The 19,660-nt window shown below is 29.4% G+C and overlaps 2 protein-coding genes across 2 annotated transcripts in view; one reads left to right on the top strand and one right to left on the bottom strand.

Annotated features, from left to right (window-relative positions):
• LOC127976343 (zona pellucida sperm-binding protein 4-like) overlaps positions 1–19,660 on the top strand; it is a 191,339-nt gene that overhangs the window by 71,556 nt on the left and 100,123 nt on the right. The window lies entirely within an intron of this gene.
• Positions 1,359–19,660, bottom strand: part of LOC127976340 (1-phosphatidylinositol 4,5-bisphosphate phosphodiesterase beta-1-like) — a 63,293-nt gene continuing 44,991 nt past the window's right edge. The window contains exons 13-32 of the mRNA XM_052580701.1: positions 19,249–19,333; positions 18,985–19,171; positions 17,552–17,628; positions 16,704–16,800; positions 16,544–16,628; positions 15,296–15,420; positions 15,029–15,183; positions 13,618–13,782; positions 13,443–13,542; positions 11,229–11,333; positions 9,083–9,198; positions 8,792–8,927; positions 8,659–8,712; positions 7,334–7,553; positions 6,319–6,499; positions 4,636–4,712; positions 4,472–4,561; positions 3,754–3,811; positions 3,593–3,679; positions 1,359–1,911 (exon numbers count right to left, since the gene is read on the bottom strand). Coding sequence (XP_052436661.1) covers positions 1,708–1,911; positions 3,593–3,679; positions 3,754–3,811; positions 4,472–4,561; positions 4,636–4,712; positions 6,319–6,499; positions 7,334–7,553; positions 8,659–8,712; positions 8,792–8,927; positions 9,083–9,198; positions 11,229–11,333; positions 13,443–13,542; positions 13,618–13,782; positions 15,029–15,183; positions 15,296–15,420; positions 16,544–16,628; positions 16,704–16,800; positions 17,552–17,628; positions 18,985–19,171; positions 19,249–19,333 — 2,404 coding nt within the window. The 3' untranslated portion in view covers positions 1,359–1,707. The remainder of the gene's footprint in view (positions 1,912–3,592; positions 3,680–3,753; positions 3,812–4,471; positions 4,562–4,635; positions 4,713–6,318; positions 6,500–7,333; positions 7,554–8,658; positions 8,713–8,791; positions 8,928–9,082; positions 9,199–11,228; positions 11,334–13,442; positions 13,543–13,617; positions 13,783–15,028; positions 15,184–15,295; positions 15,421–16,543; positions 16,629–16,703; positions 16,801–17,551; positions 17,629–18,984; positions 19,172–19,248; positions 19,334–19,660) is intronic.

Here is a 19,660-nt window from a genome sequence, read left to right as displayed (position 1 = left end):
TAAACAGAAACCGGGACGAATTGAAATGGTCCTTCAATACAGCAAATAAAACACTATATGCATTTTTTTTAAATGATCTAAAGGATCTGTTATGGATTTGAAAATAAATAAAGCTTAGAAATATTGAAACACATTTTCACAAATTGCTAATAGTTCATCACATTACAACACAAGCTATATTGCTGACATCTACAGATGTGTAGAAGCACACTGCACGGCTGACTGTAAGCATGCATCCCTGAAACCAGTCTGTTTCTAAAGTACATCAGGACAGTCGTCTGACACCAAACCAACAGCAGCAAGAAGAAGACGAATCAGTCATCATCCGTTTCAGTGCAAATAAACCAGGAACCGTTCACAAACTCAACACGCCTGACAAGAGTGAATCTCACAAAGCCCGGCCAGAAACCAACCCAAGAATAATACAATTAAAATACAAATAAAATAATTAATTAAAATACATCAAAAAAAAAAAAAAAAACTAAATTAAAATACATCATAAAAAATAAATAAAACTATTTTAGGGGTAAAGCATGGTTAATTACAATTTTAAAAATGTAATTGAAAAATAATAAACTAATAATATTTTTTTTTTTTTTTTTTTTTACATTTTGAGGTCAAATGTGACGCATGAAACTTGGCTTAACATTATTAGAGGAATTCATATAAATAAAATTGAATCATAAATAATAAATGTGGAAAAGTCTATAGCTGAGAGAGAGGTTGAAAAAAATGGTCCTGAAAAAATTACTTTGATAAATGTAAATATATTACATTTTGTATTTTTTTTTAACTCCTATATTCCTAAAATCCATAAAAAAAAACAAAAAAATAAAATTATATTTTGCTAAATAAAAATAAATAAATAAAAATACCAATTGTATGGGTAAAACATAGTCAGTTACAATTTATAACTGCACATATCTTACATATTTGTATTTAAGCAAAATACATTTTTTGGGGTGAAATATGACTATGAACAGGACTTTTAAACAAATCAAACAAATATTAAATATACTGTGAAAAAACATACAAGAATTAACATTTGGTGAAATATGGTTAATTACAATTTAAAAACGAAAGAATTTTAAAAGACCATTAAAACTAATACCTAAGATTCATTTTTATTAAAGAAAATATAATTTTGAGGTAACCCCCCCCCCCCCCAGCTAATATTATTAGAAAACGACATATAAATAAAAACAAAACATAAATAATAATAATAATAATAATAATAATAATAATAATAATAATAAATAAGAAACGTTTTTTGGCCTACTATTGGTGTAATGTATATCTTATATATATATATATATATATATATATATATATATATATATATATATATATATTGTTTAAAATAAATAAATAAACAGATAAATTCCCTTTTTTAAGGTTTAAAGTTGAAAAATGTAAAAATCTCAATGGCCCGAAGACAGACAGATATTTTTTTTAAAACGAAATATATTTCCCGGGTGAACTAATCCCAGATTGTGGTTTTGGGTTGATTTGAGCAGGGTGTTTTTATGAGATTCATCTGTTGAAGAGAACTGATCTCAATGTAGTGTCATCATGACCTGTGTTCTCTTCCATTCGTCATCATGAGAAGCACATCAACAGAACCTCCTCCGTCTGCTGGAGTAAACGCAAGCCTTGAAAACATCGTGTTTGGAAATGAAGGAAGGTGAAAGTGGAGTGTTTCTGACATCAGTCTTTCTTCTCCTCCTCTGTGTCGTCTTCAGACTGTGCTCCCTTCGTCATGAGTTTCTCCAGCGTGGAGGAAGAAGAGCGAAGAACCTCCGGCTCTCCGTCCTCAGTCTTTCTCTTGGTGCTTTCCTGCACAAACTCCTGGATCTCCAGAGGAAGCCGCCGGAATTTGTCCTGGTATTCCTGATCCAGGTCGCTCTGGAGCTGCCCACACAGGAAATCAAACGTGAGCATCAGTGCATGCTATTCTTAAAAAATGAAAAGTCAAAATCACATCAAGCCTGACATCAATACTTTTGTGCAATATGAAAACAAAACTACATTTAGTGAAACAACTGCAAAAAAGCTTTATTTCATTTCATTTAATGAAAAAAAACTTGACTAACATTATGAAAGGACTTAAAGGAAAAAATAAATAAAATAAAAGAGGTAAAAGTCTACGAGAATAAACAAATAAATAAATAAATAAATAAATATATTTATTTATTATAATTTTTTTATAAATTTAATGAAAAAAACTTGACTAACATTGGGAAAGGACTTAAAGGAAAAAAAAAATTAAGTGGTAAAAGTCTACGAAAATAAACAAACAAATAAATAAATAAATAAATATTTTTTTATTATAAATTTTTAATAAATTTAATGAAAAAAAACTTGACTAAAATTGTGAAAGGACTTAAAGAAAACAAATAAATAAAAGTGGTAAACGTCTACGAAAATAAATAAATATGTTTAATAATTTTAATTATTATTATAAATACATAAATACAGAGAGAGAGAGAAGATAGAAAATTGTCCCAAAAAATAAATTAATACATTTTATAAATGCATATGTAATTTAATACCAAACCTAAATATATCATAAATACATTAATCCTAATTTTCTAAATAAATTCTGTGCAAAAACCCTCATTTACATTATTAAAAGGACTACAAGAAAAAAAGAAACATTAATAAATTATAAAAATTAGAAATAGCCAGCTTTATATGAACCAGTGGTTGGAAAATCACCCAGAAAATAAAGAATTTGATAAATAAAGGTATAATTTAATTTAAAAAAAAAATCTAATGATACATTAAAAATACAATTGGTGCAAAAAAAAATGACCAAAATTATTATTAAATGACTTCAAGGAAAAAACATACAAAATATTGCTATAATAATACTCAATAATATAATAATAATAGATCTGTAGTGCCATTTAAAAGCACATCTTCTCTGTTTCTGTATTAGGATCCTCGCTAAAAATGTGCCAGATGATCACAGTAAACACTCCTGACAGCTTATGAAATATTTCATGTGTTAAGTGTTTAATATTTGAAGGGTATCGTTCCCTCGTGTTGTTGTTATAAACCTGTCTTTAACAGGACTTTTAATGATGACTGAATTGTCATTAACCCTGCATCATATCTGATGCACAAGGCCTTAAAGTCTGGAGCCGTTATCTTAAAAAATCGCTATATTTATGAAGTTTTCCAATGTGCACATTGACATATTTTTAATCGTTTTAAACAGTGGATCGACAAAAAGCAAATGCATTAATACAATTCTAAACATTTAAGACACTAAGAAACATTAATATGTTATTTAACATAATGCATAATTGTTTAAATTGATGCGATAATATTGCATGCCCTTTTGAACCGTCCTCTTCTGTTGTTCGGCCACTAATAAAGAAAAAGACCTCTGTGCATTTGTTTATTTGCAAATGCAATTGAGATGTTTCCATTGGTTAATATTTCTATCCACTGACACCAAAGTGCTGTAATTCTGAATTAGCATGCACAGTTTTATACTTAATCAAATGAGTTCTTCTGTGTTCATTTATGTGATATTAAGACTTCTTTATTTGAGGTGTTGCAGTTAAACACAGTAGACTCTTACCTTGGGTCTCTCGTCTAGTATCTGCTGCAGGACGCTCTTATGAGTCTCGAGCAGCTTCTCGTGTCTTTTAGTCTGAGCGTCTTCCAGCTAGAGAGAGAAAAGACGAACAGTGTGAAGTCTGAAGAGTCATGTTTGATCTGGTTTTGATGAAGCTGTTTTACCCTCTTGATGTGCTGCACGACTTCGTTCACGTACGACCTGTTGATCTCCAGCTTCTCCCTGAAACACACCGAGACTCTTAACACGCTTTCATTGCCATCTAGAGGACAGCTTTATGAAGAATAATACAAATCATTCCTTTAATTGCCTCCCAGAGCATTAATAAAAATAACCTTCCTCTCTCTCTCTCTATAAAGAGATTCACATTTAGTTAGAAGATTATTATTATTATTTCATATTAAAATATCAAATAATATATCTGATTCATGTTTTTGTAATATCCATACACATATACTGAAAATATTATTATAATAGTAAAATATATATATTCTTGTATGGAAATTCTTAGAAGATTATTATTATTAATTCAACTTAATTAAATGTATTAATGTTTTTTTTATTTTATTTATATTACACAGTATAGAGAAAATAACTATAATATTTAATACATTTATTTTTATGTACACATTCACAGAAAATAAGAGAATAGATAAGAAAAAAAACATGGAAGGGTCATTATGAATAAAATGTAAATATATTAAATAATGCAAGCAATTAGTATCACAAATTAATATAATTATTAAATGTGGTTTATCAGTATTTTTTTTTATTTTTTTTTATTTACCATTAATATTTTAATATTGTTCAGAGGCCAAATATGCTTTAATATACTCATCTAAATCCCAAAAGAAGCATGAAGAGGAGCAGATGAAGACTTACTCTTCTGTCAGGTGTTTCTCCTTGGTTTTGGCTTCATTGATCTTCTCTTGTCTCTTCTTGTCCATCTTCTTCTTCAGCTCTTTCTTCTCTCTGTGAACACAGACGGTGACTCGACATGACCTTATGAATTATTAAAGAGGCCGGTGATGTTCAGAAAGACTCACTTCTCACACAGCTCCTTGATTTTCTTCATCTGGTTGCTCTGAGTCTCTTCAGCGATGGCCGTCAGCTTCTCGATCAACTGCAGACACAGCATTTCACTCTCAGACGGATTGAGAAAAATACAAAAAACGATGAAAAGTTTTCTAAAGCTGCATATCTGAAATGCTTCAATAATTTAGATCTGATTTCTAACATTAAGTACCGTATTTTCCAGACTATAAGTCACACTTTTTTTCATAGTTTGGCTGGTCCTGCGACTTGTAGTCAGTTGCTTATTTATCAAAATTAATTTGACATGACCCAAGAGAAAACATTACCGTCTCCAGCCGCCAGAGGGCGCTCTATGCTGCTCAGTTCTCCTGTAGTCTACACTGAAGACATAGAGCGCCCTCTGGAGGCTGGAGACGGTAATGTTTTCTCTTGGTTCTAAATGAATGCGACTTATAGTCCAGTGCGACTTATATATGTTTTTTTTCTTCATCATAACGTATTTTTGGACTGATGCGACTTATACTCAGGTGCGACTTATAGTCTGAAAAATACGGTAAATAAAATACAGCCTCTCTCAAGATACACACATCTTAAATATTGCATACTTGGTTTAATTATTTTTTTATGTATTATGTATCACATTAATATTATTATTATTATTATTATTATTATTATTTATATATCTATTTTAATATTTAATAATTTTCTCCACACACTATACATTGATACACAATTAATATATTAATATCCAAATAATTAATATTTTTGTATTAATAACTAACATTATTCATTAATACTATTTAATAAATAAAATACAGCCTCTCTCAAGATACACACATCTTAAATATTGCACAGTTGGTTTAATTATTTTTTATGTATTATTTATATTTCTATATTACTTCATATATATATATATATATATATATATATATATATATATATATATATATATATATATATCACATTATTATTATTATTATTATTATTATTATTATTTATATTATATTTATTTTAATATTTAATCTTTTCCTCACACACTATACATGGACACACAATTAATATATTAATATCTAAATAATTAATATGTTTGTATTAATAACTAACATTATCAATTAATACTATTTTTCAAACAAGAAACACACTTTCTGAATTATTTTCATACATTCATTACACTTCTGTATTGTTATACATTTTCCAAATGTAATATTTAAATTACCGTATCTTTTGGACTATAATTCGCACCTGAGTATAAGTCGCATCGTTCCAAAAATACGTCATGATGAGGAAAAAAACATATATAAGTCGCACTGGACTATAAGTCGCATTTATTTAGAACAAATATAAAAACATTACCGTCTCCAGCCGCCAGAGGGCGCTCTATGTCTTCAGTGTAGACTACAGGAGAACTGAGCAGCACAGAGCGCCCTCTGGCGGCTGGAGACGGTAATGTTTTCTCTTGATTCATTTCTCTTGGTTCATGTCAAATTAATTTTGATAAATAAGTCGCACCTGACTATAAGTCGCAGGACCAGCCAAACTATGAAAAAAAGTGCAACTTATAGTCCGGAAAATATGGTAGGTTTTGAAATCTTTTAGCCATGGTTTGGTTATTTCCTGTATATTTGTTATATTTACTCTCTCTTTTCTTCCAGTTAAGAATGTAACTGTTCTTTGCGTCCCGTCTCTGATCTGACCTGTTTGATGTGCTCTTTCTTCAGGTATTTCTCGCTGTAATACTGCTCCTGACGCAGACTGAGCAGCTGCTGCTGCTGCTGTTCTTTGAGTTCGGACAGTTTCTGTCCGCTTTCCTGATCCAGATCGGCCAGTTCCTGCTCGAAGAACGACGGTCCGTGTTCAGGACTGGACGACAAACACCTGCCGAGACACACACAGCAGTTCAATCATTTATACAGCTAAAGTTACACCCCTTGCACTGCCAGCTTAACTTGTTCCCATCAGGGTGATGTTTTAGACAACTGAGCAATTCAAAACGCATTTATATGTATGCAAAATATATGTGCATATGGGAATATATATGTTTATGTGACCGTGGAGCACAAAATTGTTCCTGTAGCTCAAGTGGTAGAGCATTGCATTAGCAAGCGCAAGGTAACACATGTTCAGAGAAAATTGTTAGCATGAATGCAATGTAAGTCGCTTTGGATAAAAGTGTCTGATAAATGGAAAAAGTCTTAAGTCGCTGGGGTGTATTTATAGCAATAACCAAAAAAAACATTGTATGGGTCAAAATTACCGGTATCTATTTTTCTTTTATGTCAAAAATCATTAAGATAGTAAGTAAAGATCATGTTCCATGAAGATATTTTATGCATTTCCTACTGTAAATATATCAAAGCTTCATTTTTGATTAGTAATATGCAGTGCTAAGAATTCATTCGGACAACTTTAAAGATGATTTTCTCGGTATTTAAGAGTTTTTTGCATCCCTCAGATTCCAGATTTTCCAATAGTTGCCGAATATTGTCCATGCATCAATGGAAGGTTTATTTTTCCAGCTTTTAGTTGAGGCACAAACATCAATTTTCTGGTCTTGTGCTCCAGGATCACACATGTGCATGCTAAACTAAACGTTGAGTCTATTGTATTTTCGTGCTTTCAGCATATTGGTCTTCTCGTGGACCTCTCTCGGTCATGTTTTCACCTGTGGTCAGTAAAGGAAAGTGCGTGACCGGACCGGACTCTACCTACCTCTTCTTACCGTCTCGTTTGGCAGACTTCAGCAGGACGGCTCGTTTGCGCAGGAAGTCGTGCTGGATCTCGTTGTATTTGGACGTGTGCTCCTTGATCATCTCGGTGGTCTTCTTGTGGTGTTTCTTCACCAGGTCCTTCATCTCTTTATAATGTCGTCTCTGCTCTCGGACGAAGCCCTTCTGCTGTTTCAGCTCCTCCACGGTTTGCGCCTCCATCTCTTCACGGATTATAACATTTGATTTTATAATATCATCATCACCTCCATATCTAATAAACCTTTTCTGAAGCTCATATCGATGGACTTTCAGTAACGTACAGTGAATTAAACATGATTGAAACTCAACGGCTACCAAATAAAACACAACCTGAGGCTTTGATTGCTCACATAAAACAAGCAAAACACAGCTGCCCTGAAGCACAGACATCATTTATATCGCACACTTGACTGGATTATGCTATTTTTTTTATCTGTTTATATATAGTTTTTATTTTTCTCTATTTTGATCTTATTTTGATTTTTTTGTTGTTGTTTTTTTTTATGTCTACAGAAACATACATTTATTATATATAGACATACATACTTAATATATAATCTAGCAATGTTATTTTTATATAACATTTTATATATACATTTTAAATAACATCATATATGTACATATATATATATTTATATATACACACACACACATACACACACACACACACACACACACACCTAAAGTATTAATATAAATAATATCAATAATTTGTTAACAGTATAATATAACATAACATAATATAACGTATATAAATTACATATTATATATATATATATATATATATATATATATGTTACTCATAAAATATTTTAGATGGTTATTCATTTTTAAAAACAACAAAAAATAATATTGTATATAATAGATTGTATATATTAATGAAATATAAAACAAAATAATAATGTTTTATATATTAAACTAAATTATATTTTACACAATGTCATTACAAGTAAAAAATTTTTTTTTTGTTTTTTAAATAACCTGCTATGCTTTCTTTATTTTAGCCTCTTTTTTCTGTATATGTGTATATAAAATGCATTATAGTTCTGTATTCTTTTGTATTTTAATACATTTTAATTAACTATGTTGTTAATATAAAAAAGTAAATAATAATAATAATAATAATAATAATAATAATAATAATAATAATAATAATAATAATAATACAATGTAATTTAATTAATTATATATATATAAACATGATATATTACTACATATTAAAATAAAATGACAGAATAAACAAAGGTCAGAAAGGTCTGAGTGATAAAAAGCGTTTGGGTCACTGACCGGTGAGGACGCTCTGAATCAGATCCTCAGTCTTGGCCGCTGGTTTGGTTGAGCCTGAATCATAATAAGATCAGAGAAGATTGATGCACATCCAGTGAAACTCATCAGTAGGTTTGGACTGAGAAGCTCTGACCTGTGGACTGCGGCTGTGTGTTGATCTGGGACGCGGGTTTCGGAGCAGCGCTCGGGGTGTGACTCAAGCCGTTCTCAACCGGGACGGGTTTGGGTTCGCTTTTCACCTCCGAAGGGTTTTCAACACCAGGATCCACCTGGAGAACGACACACTCCGTCATCAAAACCTCCAATACTGTTCAGTTTCACAGCGACAGACCGCTGAGAAACCACTGATTCATTACAAGGAAGAAATCTGAGCTGCTGTCTCTATCTGAGCTCTTCAGCGCTGGAGATCTGGAGACGTTTCTACCTCTCTGGTGTCTTTCTCTTCTTCTCCTTCCTCTAAAGTGAGCGCAGCCAGCTGTTTGGATCTCTGCTCCATCAGGTTGACGTATCTGATGGGGTTGGACAGCGCTTCGATGACATCTGATCAGCACAGAAACACACACACACACACACCGTCAGCAAACTCACAACACACTCCAGAGTCAACTTCACAGGCATCAAGACACTCCAAAATAATAGATTTGATGTTGTTTATGCAGTTAATTAACATTAAACAGCTTCTGGTTAACAATTATAACTTTTGTCACAAGGTTGCAACTTCAAAAATTCAAAAAACATCTCAAATAATAATAATAAAAAATAAATAAATAAATAAATAAAATAAAATAAAACAATGTTTGATTTCATATGATATTTGCATTTTGGTTAACAATTATCACAATATTTTGCAGCTTCAAAAATATCAAAAAGTAACCAAAATTAATAGAAAAATAAATTTATTTTGGTTAATAATTATAACTATTCACAATAATAAAAAAACACACAAAAAACCCTTAAAAATAATAGAAAAAAAATCTGGAAAATATAATATCTGATTTCATATGACAGTTGCATTTTGGTTATCAATTATTACCTTTTTCACAATATTCTGCAACTTCAAACCTTTCAAAAAGCACCCAAAAAATAGAAAAATAAATACATTTTGGTAAAAAAATTAAAACTTTTTCACAATTAAAATAATAAAAAAAAAAACTTCAGAATAATAGTAAAAAAATATATATATATAGATATATATCTAATATGACTTCAGCATTTATGTTTCTAATTTACAATAACTTTTTCACAATATTTTGTGACATTAAACATTTAAACCTTTAAAGCATCGAAAATAATAGCCAGATATATTAAAATATATCATATTTCATTTTATATATGACTTTAGCACTTTAGTTAACAATAATACCTTATTCTATTTTTTTCGACTTTAAAAAAACAACAAAAATAATAGTCAAATAAATAAATAAATGTTATTTTGATGTTATATATTATTTCAGCATTTAATTTAGTCGACAATTAACAGTTTCTAGTTAACAATAACTTCTTCACAATATTTTGCAACTTTAAACATTTAAAACATTCAAAATAATAGCTAAATATATTAAAATATATGATATTTCATTTTATATATGGATCTAGCATTTAAGTTAACAATTAAAACTTTTTCATTTTTTTCCGACTTAAAAATCTTAAAAAAAACAAATAATAGTCAAATACATGTTAAAAATATTACCTTTGATGTTTTATGTTATTTCAGCATTTAATTTAGTTAACTTAATTAATTAACGTCTTTTTTTATATATTTTGCAACTTTAAACCATTAAAAATCTAAAATAATTGCCAAAGAAACTAAAAAATATTATATTTAATTTTATACATATCAACTTTTAAACTTAAAAAAATCAATTAATCGAAATAACATAATATATATTATATTTGATTTAATATTTGACTTAATATTTGATTTAATAAGTTACATTAAATAATTAGCTTTTTTTACAACAATATCTTTTTCAAAATATTTAGCAAATTCAAAATAATAAAATAACAAACAAAAAAACAGCACTGGTTTGCCTCTTTTAATTGGCTCATACATACATAATATCTGAAGCTTTAGTACAAATGGAAACCCTTAGTTAAGAAACATTTTGGAAAATACTGATTTCTTGGCATTTTATAGGAAATATCTCTTTTAAAAATCACCTTGTAATATTCAACATTCTCTAATGAAGAACTAAAAGTCTGACTATTATAAACTATTATTTGATCTAATTTACATCAAATAAAACATCTGACATCTTCTGTTGGGTCTACATCACTTTTGATATATAATTCTCAACACATATATGCATATTGAATGAATGATGCCTCATTTTTAACTTTAACACTTTTCATAAATGAAGTCACTTTGTTTTCATGTGACTTTAATAATTCAAAGAAGGCTGATGGTCTTTCTTTTATGCAAAATGTGATTCCTTAATAATGGTCCACACTGTTTGTGAGATTTACTCGTATTTACCATTCTATTCATATGCTACTGACAGATAATTAGTTATTTTTAGTGTTTGAAATCTATTTAAGGTTGCATATGATTATAGAAATTCATTTCTTACCGGCGAATGTATCAGGAACATAGTCTTTCACCTCGATATACACAAACAAAGCAGGAAGAGTCAGCGCTTGATTCTTTTCATTTCTCAGTCCGATGTAACGATAACCTGTGAGAATATGACAAAATTATGTTTTAGCAAAAAAAAAAAAGAATAATAATTAACCAAAACTGCATTTTCAAGTGGCAAAATGTCTTGTAGTGATACAATGCAATGCAATTTGCATGTTGCAAAATAATAATAATATTAATAACAATACTGTAAGTTCTTATTAGTATACTACAAATCTAAATTAAAATGCTAAAAACATATAAAAGTAAAACTAAATCTTCATTTTTATATTGTAAAATGTATTGTTAATAACAGTACTATTATTAATATATATAAATAATGTAATCTTAATAACTGTAATTATTATAACAATGCTAAAAAGCATAAAATCAACTGAAATCGTATTTTATTTCCCCCTTTACAATACAATACAATAGAAGGACAACTAATAATAATAATTAATTATTACAATAATGTAGCACTAAATTAAATGCAAAACAAAAATCACATAAAATCCAAACAAACTTTTATATTCTCTCATAATACAATGGAATAAAATAAAAAGTACAACTCTATATACATTATAGCACGTAAAATAAAAATGTAAACTGAATAACTAGCAATATTACCTTCAATAACTATTTTTTTTTCATTTGAAGAACAATTCTTTAATCACAATATATCGCAGTTAATCAATATGATGTGTTTTTGTGTGTTTTCCTCTTTATTACAATCTGAAGGCATGAAAAACAGTATAATGAACGGATTTACTCATTGTGATTGAAAAGATGATTGATTCTCATGCCGCTTTTTTATAAGGTGAATACAGCGATCGTTCACGTCACATTAAAGAGCATGATAAAACACATTATTGCATCATATATTGTTTGTATTTCGCTATAAAACTGACAGAATTTGAAAGCTGGGGTTTTGTTTTATATTTAAAGTACGTAAAATGCAATCAAAGACGTAACGTTCCTGACATCATGTTATGATTTCTGCTATTAATCTAATGCAATATATATCCAAATCAGTTGAATTTCTCCTGGTGCTCACAATCTGAGCTATTTCCATGCACAATACTCAAAAAAAATTGTAACTTAATTCTCGCAATTTTGACTTTATTCTCAAAATATTTTGACTATATTTCCGTATTGCTTCTAATTTATTCTAGTAATTTTTGGGGTTATTTTTATTATTGAAATATCATCATAATTATTATTTTAAAAAATATATCCATACAGTGACACAAAAATGCCGTCGTACATAATGCTACACCTTTATTCTCAAACTATTATGACTTTAATCTCGCAATCTTATTTCTTTATTTACAGTATTTGTTACTGAATTTATTTATTTTTATAATAACTCCTGGTTGATTCTATATTCGTGAAATTGGGTTACTCCACCCCAAAATGAAATTTTCTTCATTAAGCACGCTCCGCCGATGCATTGTTTGCTTTCAAACCAAAGTATAAATTCGCGTTTTAAAAACGTATTCTTGTTGCGCGACTGACATAGAAAATCGTAAGCCACCAGATTTGCCGAAATAGTGCTACGCGGTTTTGGAGAGACACAGAGGAGAGGAATTGTTGAATAAAGTCGTTTATTTTTGTTTTCTTCGTGTACAAAAAGTATTGACGTCGCTTCATAACGTTACGGTTGAACCACTATTTAGTTGAACTATTCTGACGATGCTTTTCATACTTACACTGTTATATATTTGGCAGTCCCGGTTTTCATCCGAAATACCTTAAATTGTGTTCCAAAGACGAATTAAGCTAGGTTTGGACCGACACGGGGGTAAGTGAATAATGAAAGAATTTTCATTTTGGGATGGAGCATCCCTTTAATGCAACACTATCTTTGCAATGTGAAGGTTAAATAAATGCAAAAAAAAGAAAAGACTGATTAAATTAAATTTATGCATTTAGCGAACGCTTTTATCCAATGCATTTAAGCTAACATTTTTTACCTAACACGTGTTCCCTGGGAATCGAACCCATAACCTTTTGCGCAGCTAATGCAATGCTCTACCACTGAGCCACAGGAACTAATCATATGAAATTACTGTTATGACATCATCGCTGTTTATAAAAACATAAACGACAGCACATTTCAGGCTGAAAAGAGTCAGTGCATCCAGTGGCTCAGGCTGATTCTCACCCGGACGGATGGCTGAGACGGGGATGATGCGATGGCCGATGAACTTTCCGCCCTCTTCATACACGGCTATCCTGAGGGACGCCAGCGTGGGCAACACCACCTGACCCAGAAACAACACCGTTATTGATTTCACGCTCTCCGAGCGCCTGAAGAACGCTTACAGAAACAGCCGTACCTTTTTAAAGACGATGGGCTCCTCGTCCCACACGGGGTTGATGGCGTTGCTCTGGGACGTCTTTGTCTTGAGCGCTTTTCGTCTGGTGTCAACGGGGAGTCCAAACATGTCAATCTCGACATAAACGCCCACCTTCTTGTCAGTCAGAAACTGTCCTGATATGATCTGAAGAGACATCGAGATATAGATGACATATAAACACATAACCAGAGCTCAGGAAACCAGGATACAATGACAATACATCAAGGGCGAAAGTTTGATTTCGGCATTGGTGGGACATATCCGCAAACAACATACAATTTAGGGACAATTTAGTCTCTGATATATTGGTGGGGACATGGTAAAGCATCTCAACTTAATTCTACACCCCTTGAAAATCAAAACAAGCAATGCAGACTTTGGAAACTTTAGCTTTCTTTGGATTTTTTAAAAAAGAGAACAGGAAAAAATAACTTAAATTGTTTCCTGCTATCTCAATAAAAATGTAAGCATATAAACAATTAAACAAATTTAGATCACAAATTAGCCTACATTAGCCTTCTTTAACTATCAAATAAAAAAAAAAAATTACAGGACTTTTCAGGAACAAAAAAATATTTAGGCAGAAAAGCAATTTAAAAAATTTATATCATAAAATGTATCATTATTTAAATCATCGTCAAATTAAATATTTTTTTATTGTACTTTTCAGGATCCAAACAAATTAAGACATCTATACATTTAAATTATACATTACATAATTTTTTTACAAATAATTTTCTTAAAAACACATTTTGGCATCAAAATTAAATAATCATTAATTATATCTTATAGTATTTTTCAATAATTTTTTTTTTTTTTTACATTTGGCAATATATTTGAATGATAAATTACATAATTTTTTGAGCATCAATTTTAAACATATACTGTCAATTCCAGTTATAAATTATATAATTTTAGGCCATTTTTCTAAAAAAAAAATATATATATATATTGGCATTCAAAATTAAACATAAATTAAAAAAAATAATAATTATATAATTTTAGAGTATTTGTTCTGGATTAAATATTTTTTTTTCTGGGTTTCAAAGTTGAACATATAATTGAAATTACAAATAATATAAGCTTTTATGGAATTTTTTTGGAACAAAAGCCAATTTGACAAGATCAAAACTGAACCAAAATTTCAATCAAAAAATTACACTTTTATAGTATTTTTATGGAACAAAAACTAATTTAGGCATTAAAACTTGAACATAAATCTACACTAAACACAATAAATAAAACAAAAAAGAACTACATCAAATCATTTATCAATACAATAATGCATTGAATATTAATATCCTTGTACTAAAGGTTCTGGCTACAGTCTCGTGTGCCATGAAAGCTTTTAATGTGCTGAAAGCTGAGATGTTATACTTATGCGTCTGACCTTCACTGATAAGGTGTTGGCTATGATGCCGTCCACAGTGCTCTCTGTGAAGGGGTCGAAGTTCTTGTCCGGTCGTCTCATGAACTCTGGTTTGAGTCTGTAGCCGCTCTTCCCGTTGTACTCGTACATGCCGAGGTTCAGCTGCATGGACAGATCTGAGAGAGAGGCGAGTAAAAAAGTCAGATTACAGTGGAGATTTCATATTACAGTTAAGTCATAATTTCATAAGGCTCTCCCGAAGCGTCTTCATTGCTCCCGGTCTCTCACCGATGGTCTGAAAGTTGAGTGCCACGAGCTGACAGCCGGCGTTCCAGAAGACCTGCGGCATGTAGTTGGAGGAATCCACACGCGTTCCTTTGGGATAAATCCTGCTCAGCTGAAACTTGTTGTATCTACACGCACACGGTTAAGGGAGCGTCGTAACCAATTACACAGATACATCAACAAATCATACACAGACCGGTGTCATCATCATCACCTGACAAAACATTAAAACGGTTACTTTTTTCTTTTTTTCATAAACAAATATTTTTTTTGTATATTTTAAAATTGCATTTTAATATACTTATTATTATTATTATTTTAAATAAATCTACTTAATCAATTTGGCTGATGTATGTCCTAGTGCTGCTACCGATGACTAAAACTATAAAAAAAAAAAAAAAAAAAAACTAAATAAAAAAAAATAATAATAATCAATTCAAAATCAAACAAAAAAAAAAACCTAAAAATTTCTAGAAAGTAGAAAAAAATATAGACATTAGAAAAAATAAGGAATTAGAAATGTTGACTTGGCATCTCACTGAAATAAAACATTATTATTTTTATATATAGTTTAATTTATAAAATGTATTTTTAATGTATTTTTATTTTGAAATTACCATCTTTTGTGTTTTTCATCAAACTGAATTTTTAAATGTAAATGATATTATTTGTGTAATTGTTTTATTTTTTGTGGAACATTTCTTTCCCCTTTTTAGTACTTTTCTACAACAAAATACAATTTAGGAATCTAAACTGAACACCTACATTATAACATTATTATATCATTTATCATCAATTTTGGCATCAAAATATACCTATAACATTTTTATATACATTATATACATTTTTTAATATATTAAAATATATTATATATATTTTTTATAAATACTGTGCTAATGTACTTAATTGTTATTTATATATATATATAATTTTTTTTTTTTTTTTGATAAATAAAACAAAAGAAGCTTGGTGTAATTTATCTCAGATGCATACATATTAAGGTATCACATCTAAATATAAACATGTGTCAATTAAAGCTACATTTAAATGAATAATACTATACATTTCCATCTGTTCTTCACACAAACATATTAAATGTCTTGTGAAGACTTGCAAACAGGGCACGAGTCAGATGCTGTTCTGAAATCTTCCTGACAGATTGGATTATTTAGGTCATAAGTTTTGGCATGAATAATAGATGCTCTTGTCCTGGTTTGCGGTCAGAAATGTGTGCTGTGTTTGAAAGGATGCTCGATGAACTCCACCGGTGTCTTGGTGAGATGCTCCAGCGCTTTGGTCTCCACGAACGACGACATCTGATAACTGCGTTTGCTCTCTGAAAGCAGACCGATCTGGTTTGAATCAGATCTTCAGATGGGTCAACTCTTCATCATATGTGGCCAAAACTTACTCTTGGAAATCTCAAACGAGTGGAACTTGGTGGGCTGGATGTAGTTGACCAGCGTGGACATTTCTTCAGTGGCAAAGGCTTCAGATCCAGCTGTACCCTGAAGAAGATCACCAATAACATCAGAGTTTGAGCTCATGAGGAGTGTGGACATCAGTTTGTGAATGATTAAGAGTTTCAAACCTTATTCTGTACTCCTTTGGTGAAAATGTACACAAGAGTCAAAACCTTTTATTTACAAGCAGAGTAATTCACGTCTGTGCATGAGCTCAAAATCACCAATTAATCCGCTTCAAAGTGAGACTAAAAGTACAACTATTAAACTGTAAATATTAGACAAAAAATAGAAAAAGAATTAGAAATAAGAAATAAGAAAAACAACTAGAAATTAGAACTAGTTAAACATATTTAGAAAGTTAAAAATGAAATAAAAATAAATTAAAGCTACATAAAAAAAAAAAAAAAACCTACAAAAATAGAATTTCGACATGTTGCCCAACTAATTTAAATAAATATGTTTTTTTACGCTAAAATTACTAAAACTGAGATCAAATAGATTCAAAGGTATATAGAAGTGTATATATATATATATATATATATATATATAGCTTATTAAAAAAATCGAAATGAGAAACGTTAAAATAACTGAAATATTAATGGTTATTTATATTAATTAAAAATACTAAAATAACTTAAAACTAAAAAAAGCTACATGTAAATTAAAAACAGAAAATAACAACGAAGCACATAAAAAAAGTTACTCAAATTTCCACTAAAATAAAAAACTTAAAATATACAAATAAAAGCTGATTCAAAATATGCATCAATAGTATGATAAAAAGCATCCTGACCTCATCCATGGACTTCTTACAGTCATCATCATCATCATCTTCATCATCATCATCCTCAGCCTCCACTTCTGCAGACGCTGAAGCACAAAAACAGGATCCAGTCATCAATTGTTTAATTAATTATTCATGTATTATGAAATAAATAATTAAACAAATTATTTATGGGTGATTTGTGCACAAATCTAAATTATTATTGTTTTATCTATCAATGAATGCATTTAATTGTTTTTTTTTTTTTTTTTGGTGATCTGTTTAATTTATTGCAAAAAATAAGTACAAGTTCTTAATTTCATTATTTATTTATCCCTAAATAAATAGCAATAAATAAATTAGACTACTGTCATTTATGTCTGATCAGTTTCATTTGTACACAAATATAAATAAGTTATGCGATTATTTATTTATTATTAAACATCGATAAATAAAGTAAATAATATTCATGCACATGAAAGGGTGATGTATTAATCTATCATTAAATAAGTACTAATAAATAAATTACGTGGAATTGTAATTTTTGTGTGATCTATTATATTATTTAGTTATCATTAAATAATTACTAGCAAATAAAATAATTGTCATTTAATGCAATCTTTTTCATTTGTGCGTATATATATATATACATATATATATATATATATATATATATATATATATATATATGCAGTTTAATGTTTTTGTTTATTATCTTTATTATTTATTTAATATATCTTTAAGTTACAAATTACAAATTACTTTATTATTTATTATATAAAATTGTGTTCGTTTTCAATTTATAAATGTCATTTTAATTTAGTTTATATCCTTTAGAATTCAGAATTTTTTATTTACTATCCTATACTATAATATTGTACATTTATAATTGATGTATTTAATTTAAATTTAAATTATTCGTGATTTACTGATACATCCATTATTATATTATATTGTATAATTAAAATTTAGATACACCTACAAATTAATCTTTTATTTTATTTACAATCTTTTAATTTATTTACAATTTACAGGTTTAGTTGCAATATATTATATTACGATTTACAAATACAAATTTAAATGTATTTATTTTATATTATATTATATTATATTATATTACATAAAATTTACAGATTAAATTATATTATATTGAATAATTACAACTTTACAAAAATGTATACACATTTTTATTTTATTTTATATATATATTTTTTTATTTATATATACAGTTTAAACATTTACACAAATTTAAGTTCATTATATTTTATTTACAATTAATATATGCTAATAACAGCAGCACTACAGTTTTTATGTTTTAAAACATCTAAATGAACATTTAAATTATATTTAAAAAAAATAAGATTTTTTTTTAATTAATTAATATTAATATTAATTTAATATTTAAAATGATTAATGAATTCAATCTTATTTAATTCAGTCATGCAGATTTGAGGGTGTGATACCTGCGTGTCCAGCGCTGGGAGACGACGGCTCGAAGACGCTGGACGAGTCACTGTTAGTGTTGGACACCTGCTCGGACAGCTTCTTCTTCGTGCTGCCGTCTGACGCTTTGGGGTGAGATTTCTTGTTCTTGATCAGGATCTTTCCCTTGAGCTCAAGAGGGCTTGGCAGAGGAACACCGGACTCGAGCTGAAACACAGCAGAATCAGTCAGGAGAACGCTGGCTGAAAACAGAGCACAAATGCATCAGGGACAGAGACACTTACAGGATATTTCTCCAGAGTCTCGGTCAAAAGAGCGTCCCCGAATATCGATCGGCAATATTCTGCCATTTTGGCTTGCTGTTTGGGGCTGCCATTCAACAGAAACACATGAAACAGCCATTTTTGCATAAACAGAGAGTAACAAATTAGCGCTTCGTAACATTTGCTGCATCAACTTCACTAAATGACAGTATAAAGTCCAAGAGCAAGATGAAATCTGCAGACCGTTTTTATCATTCCTTTGCTGAATTATGGGGGGAGATTTGGAAAATTCTGCTGAATAGATAAACAAAATCTTATATGTTATATGCAAAAAATCATACTGGAATAAAATAAAATAAAATAAAATAAAATAAAATAAAATAAAATAAAATAAAATAAATACAAATAAAAAAATTAAAAAATTTAAAAAATA

Source organism: Carassius gibelio, chromosome B17 (assembly GCF_023724105.1).
Source record: "Carassius gibelio isolate Cgi1373 ecotype wild population from Czech Republic chromosome B17, carGib1.2-hapl.c, whole genome shotgun sequence".
Lineage (NCBI taxonomy): Eukaryota > Metazoa > Chordata > Actinopteri > Cypriniformes > Cyprinidae > Carassius > Carassius gibelio.
Note: the sequence above shows the minus strand (reverse complement) of the source record. Positions and strands in the feature narration are given on the sequence as shown.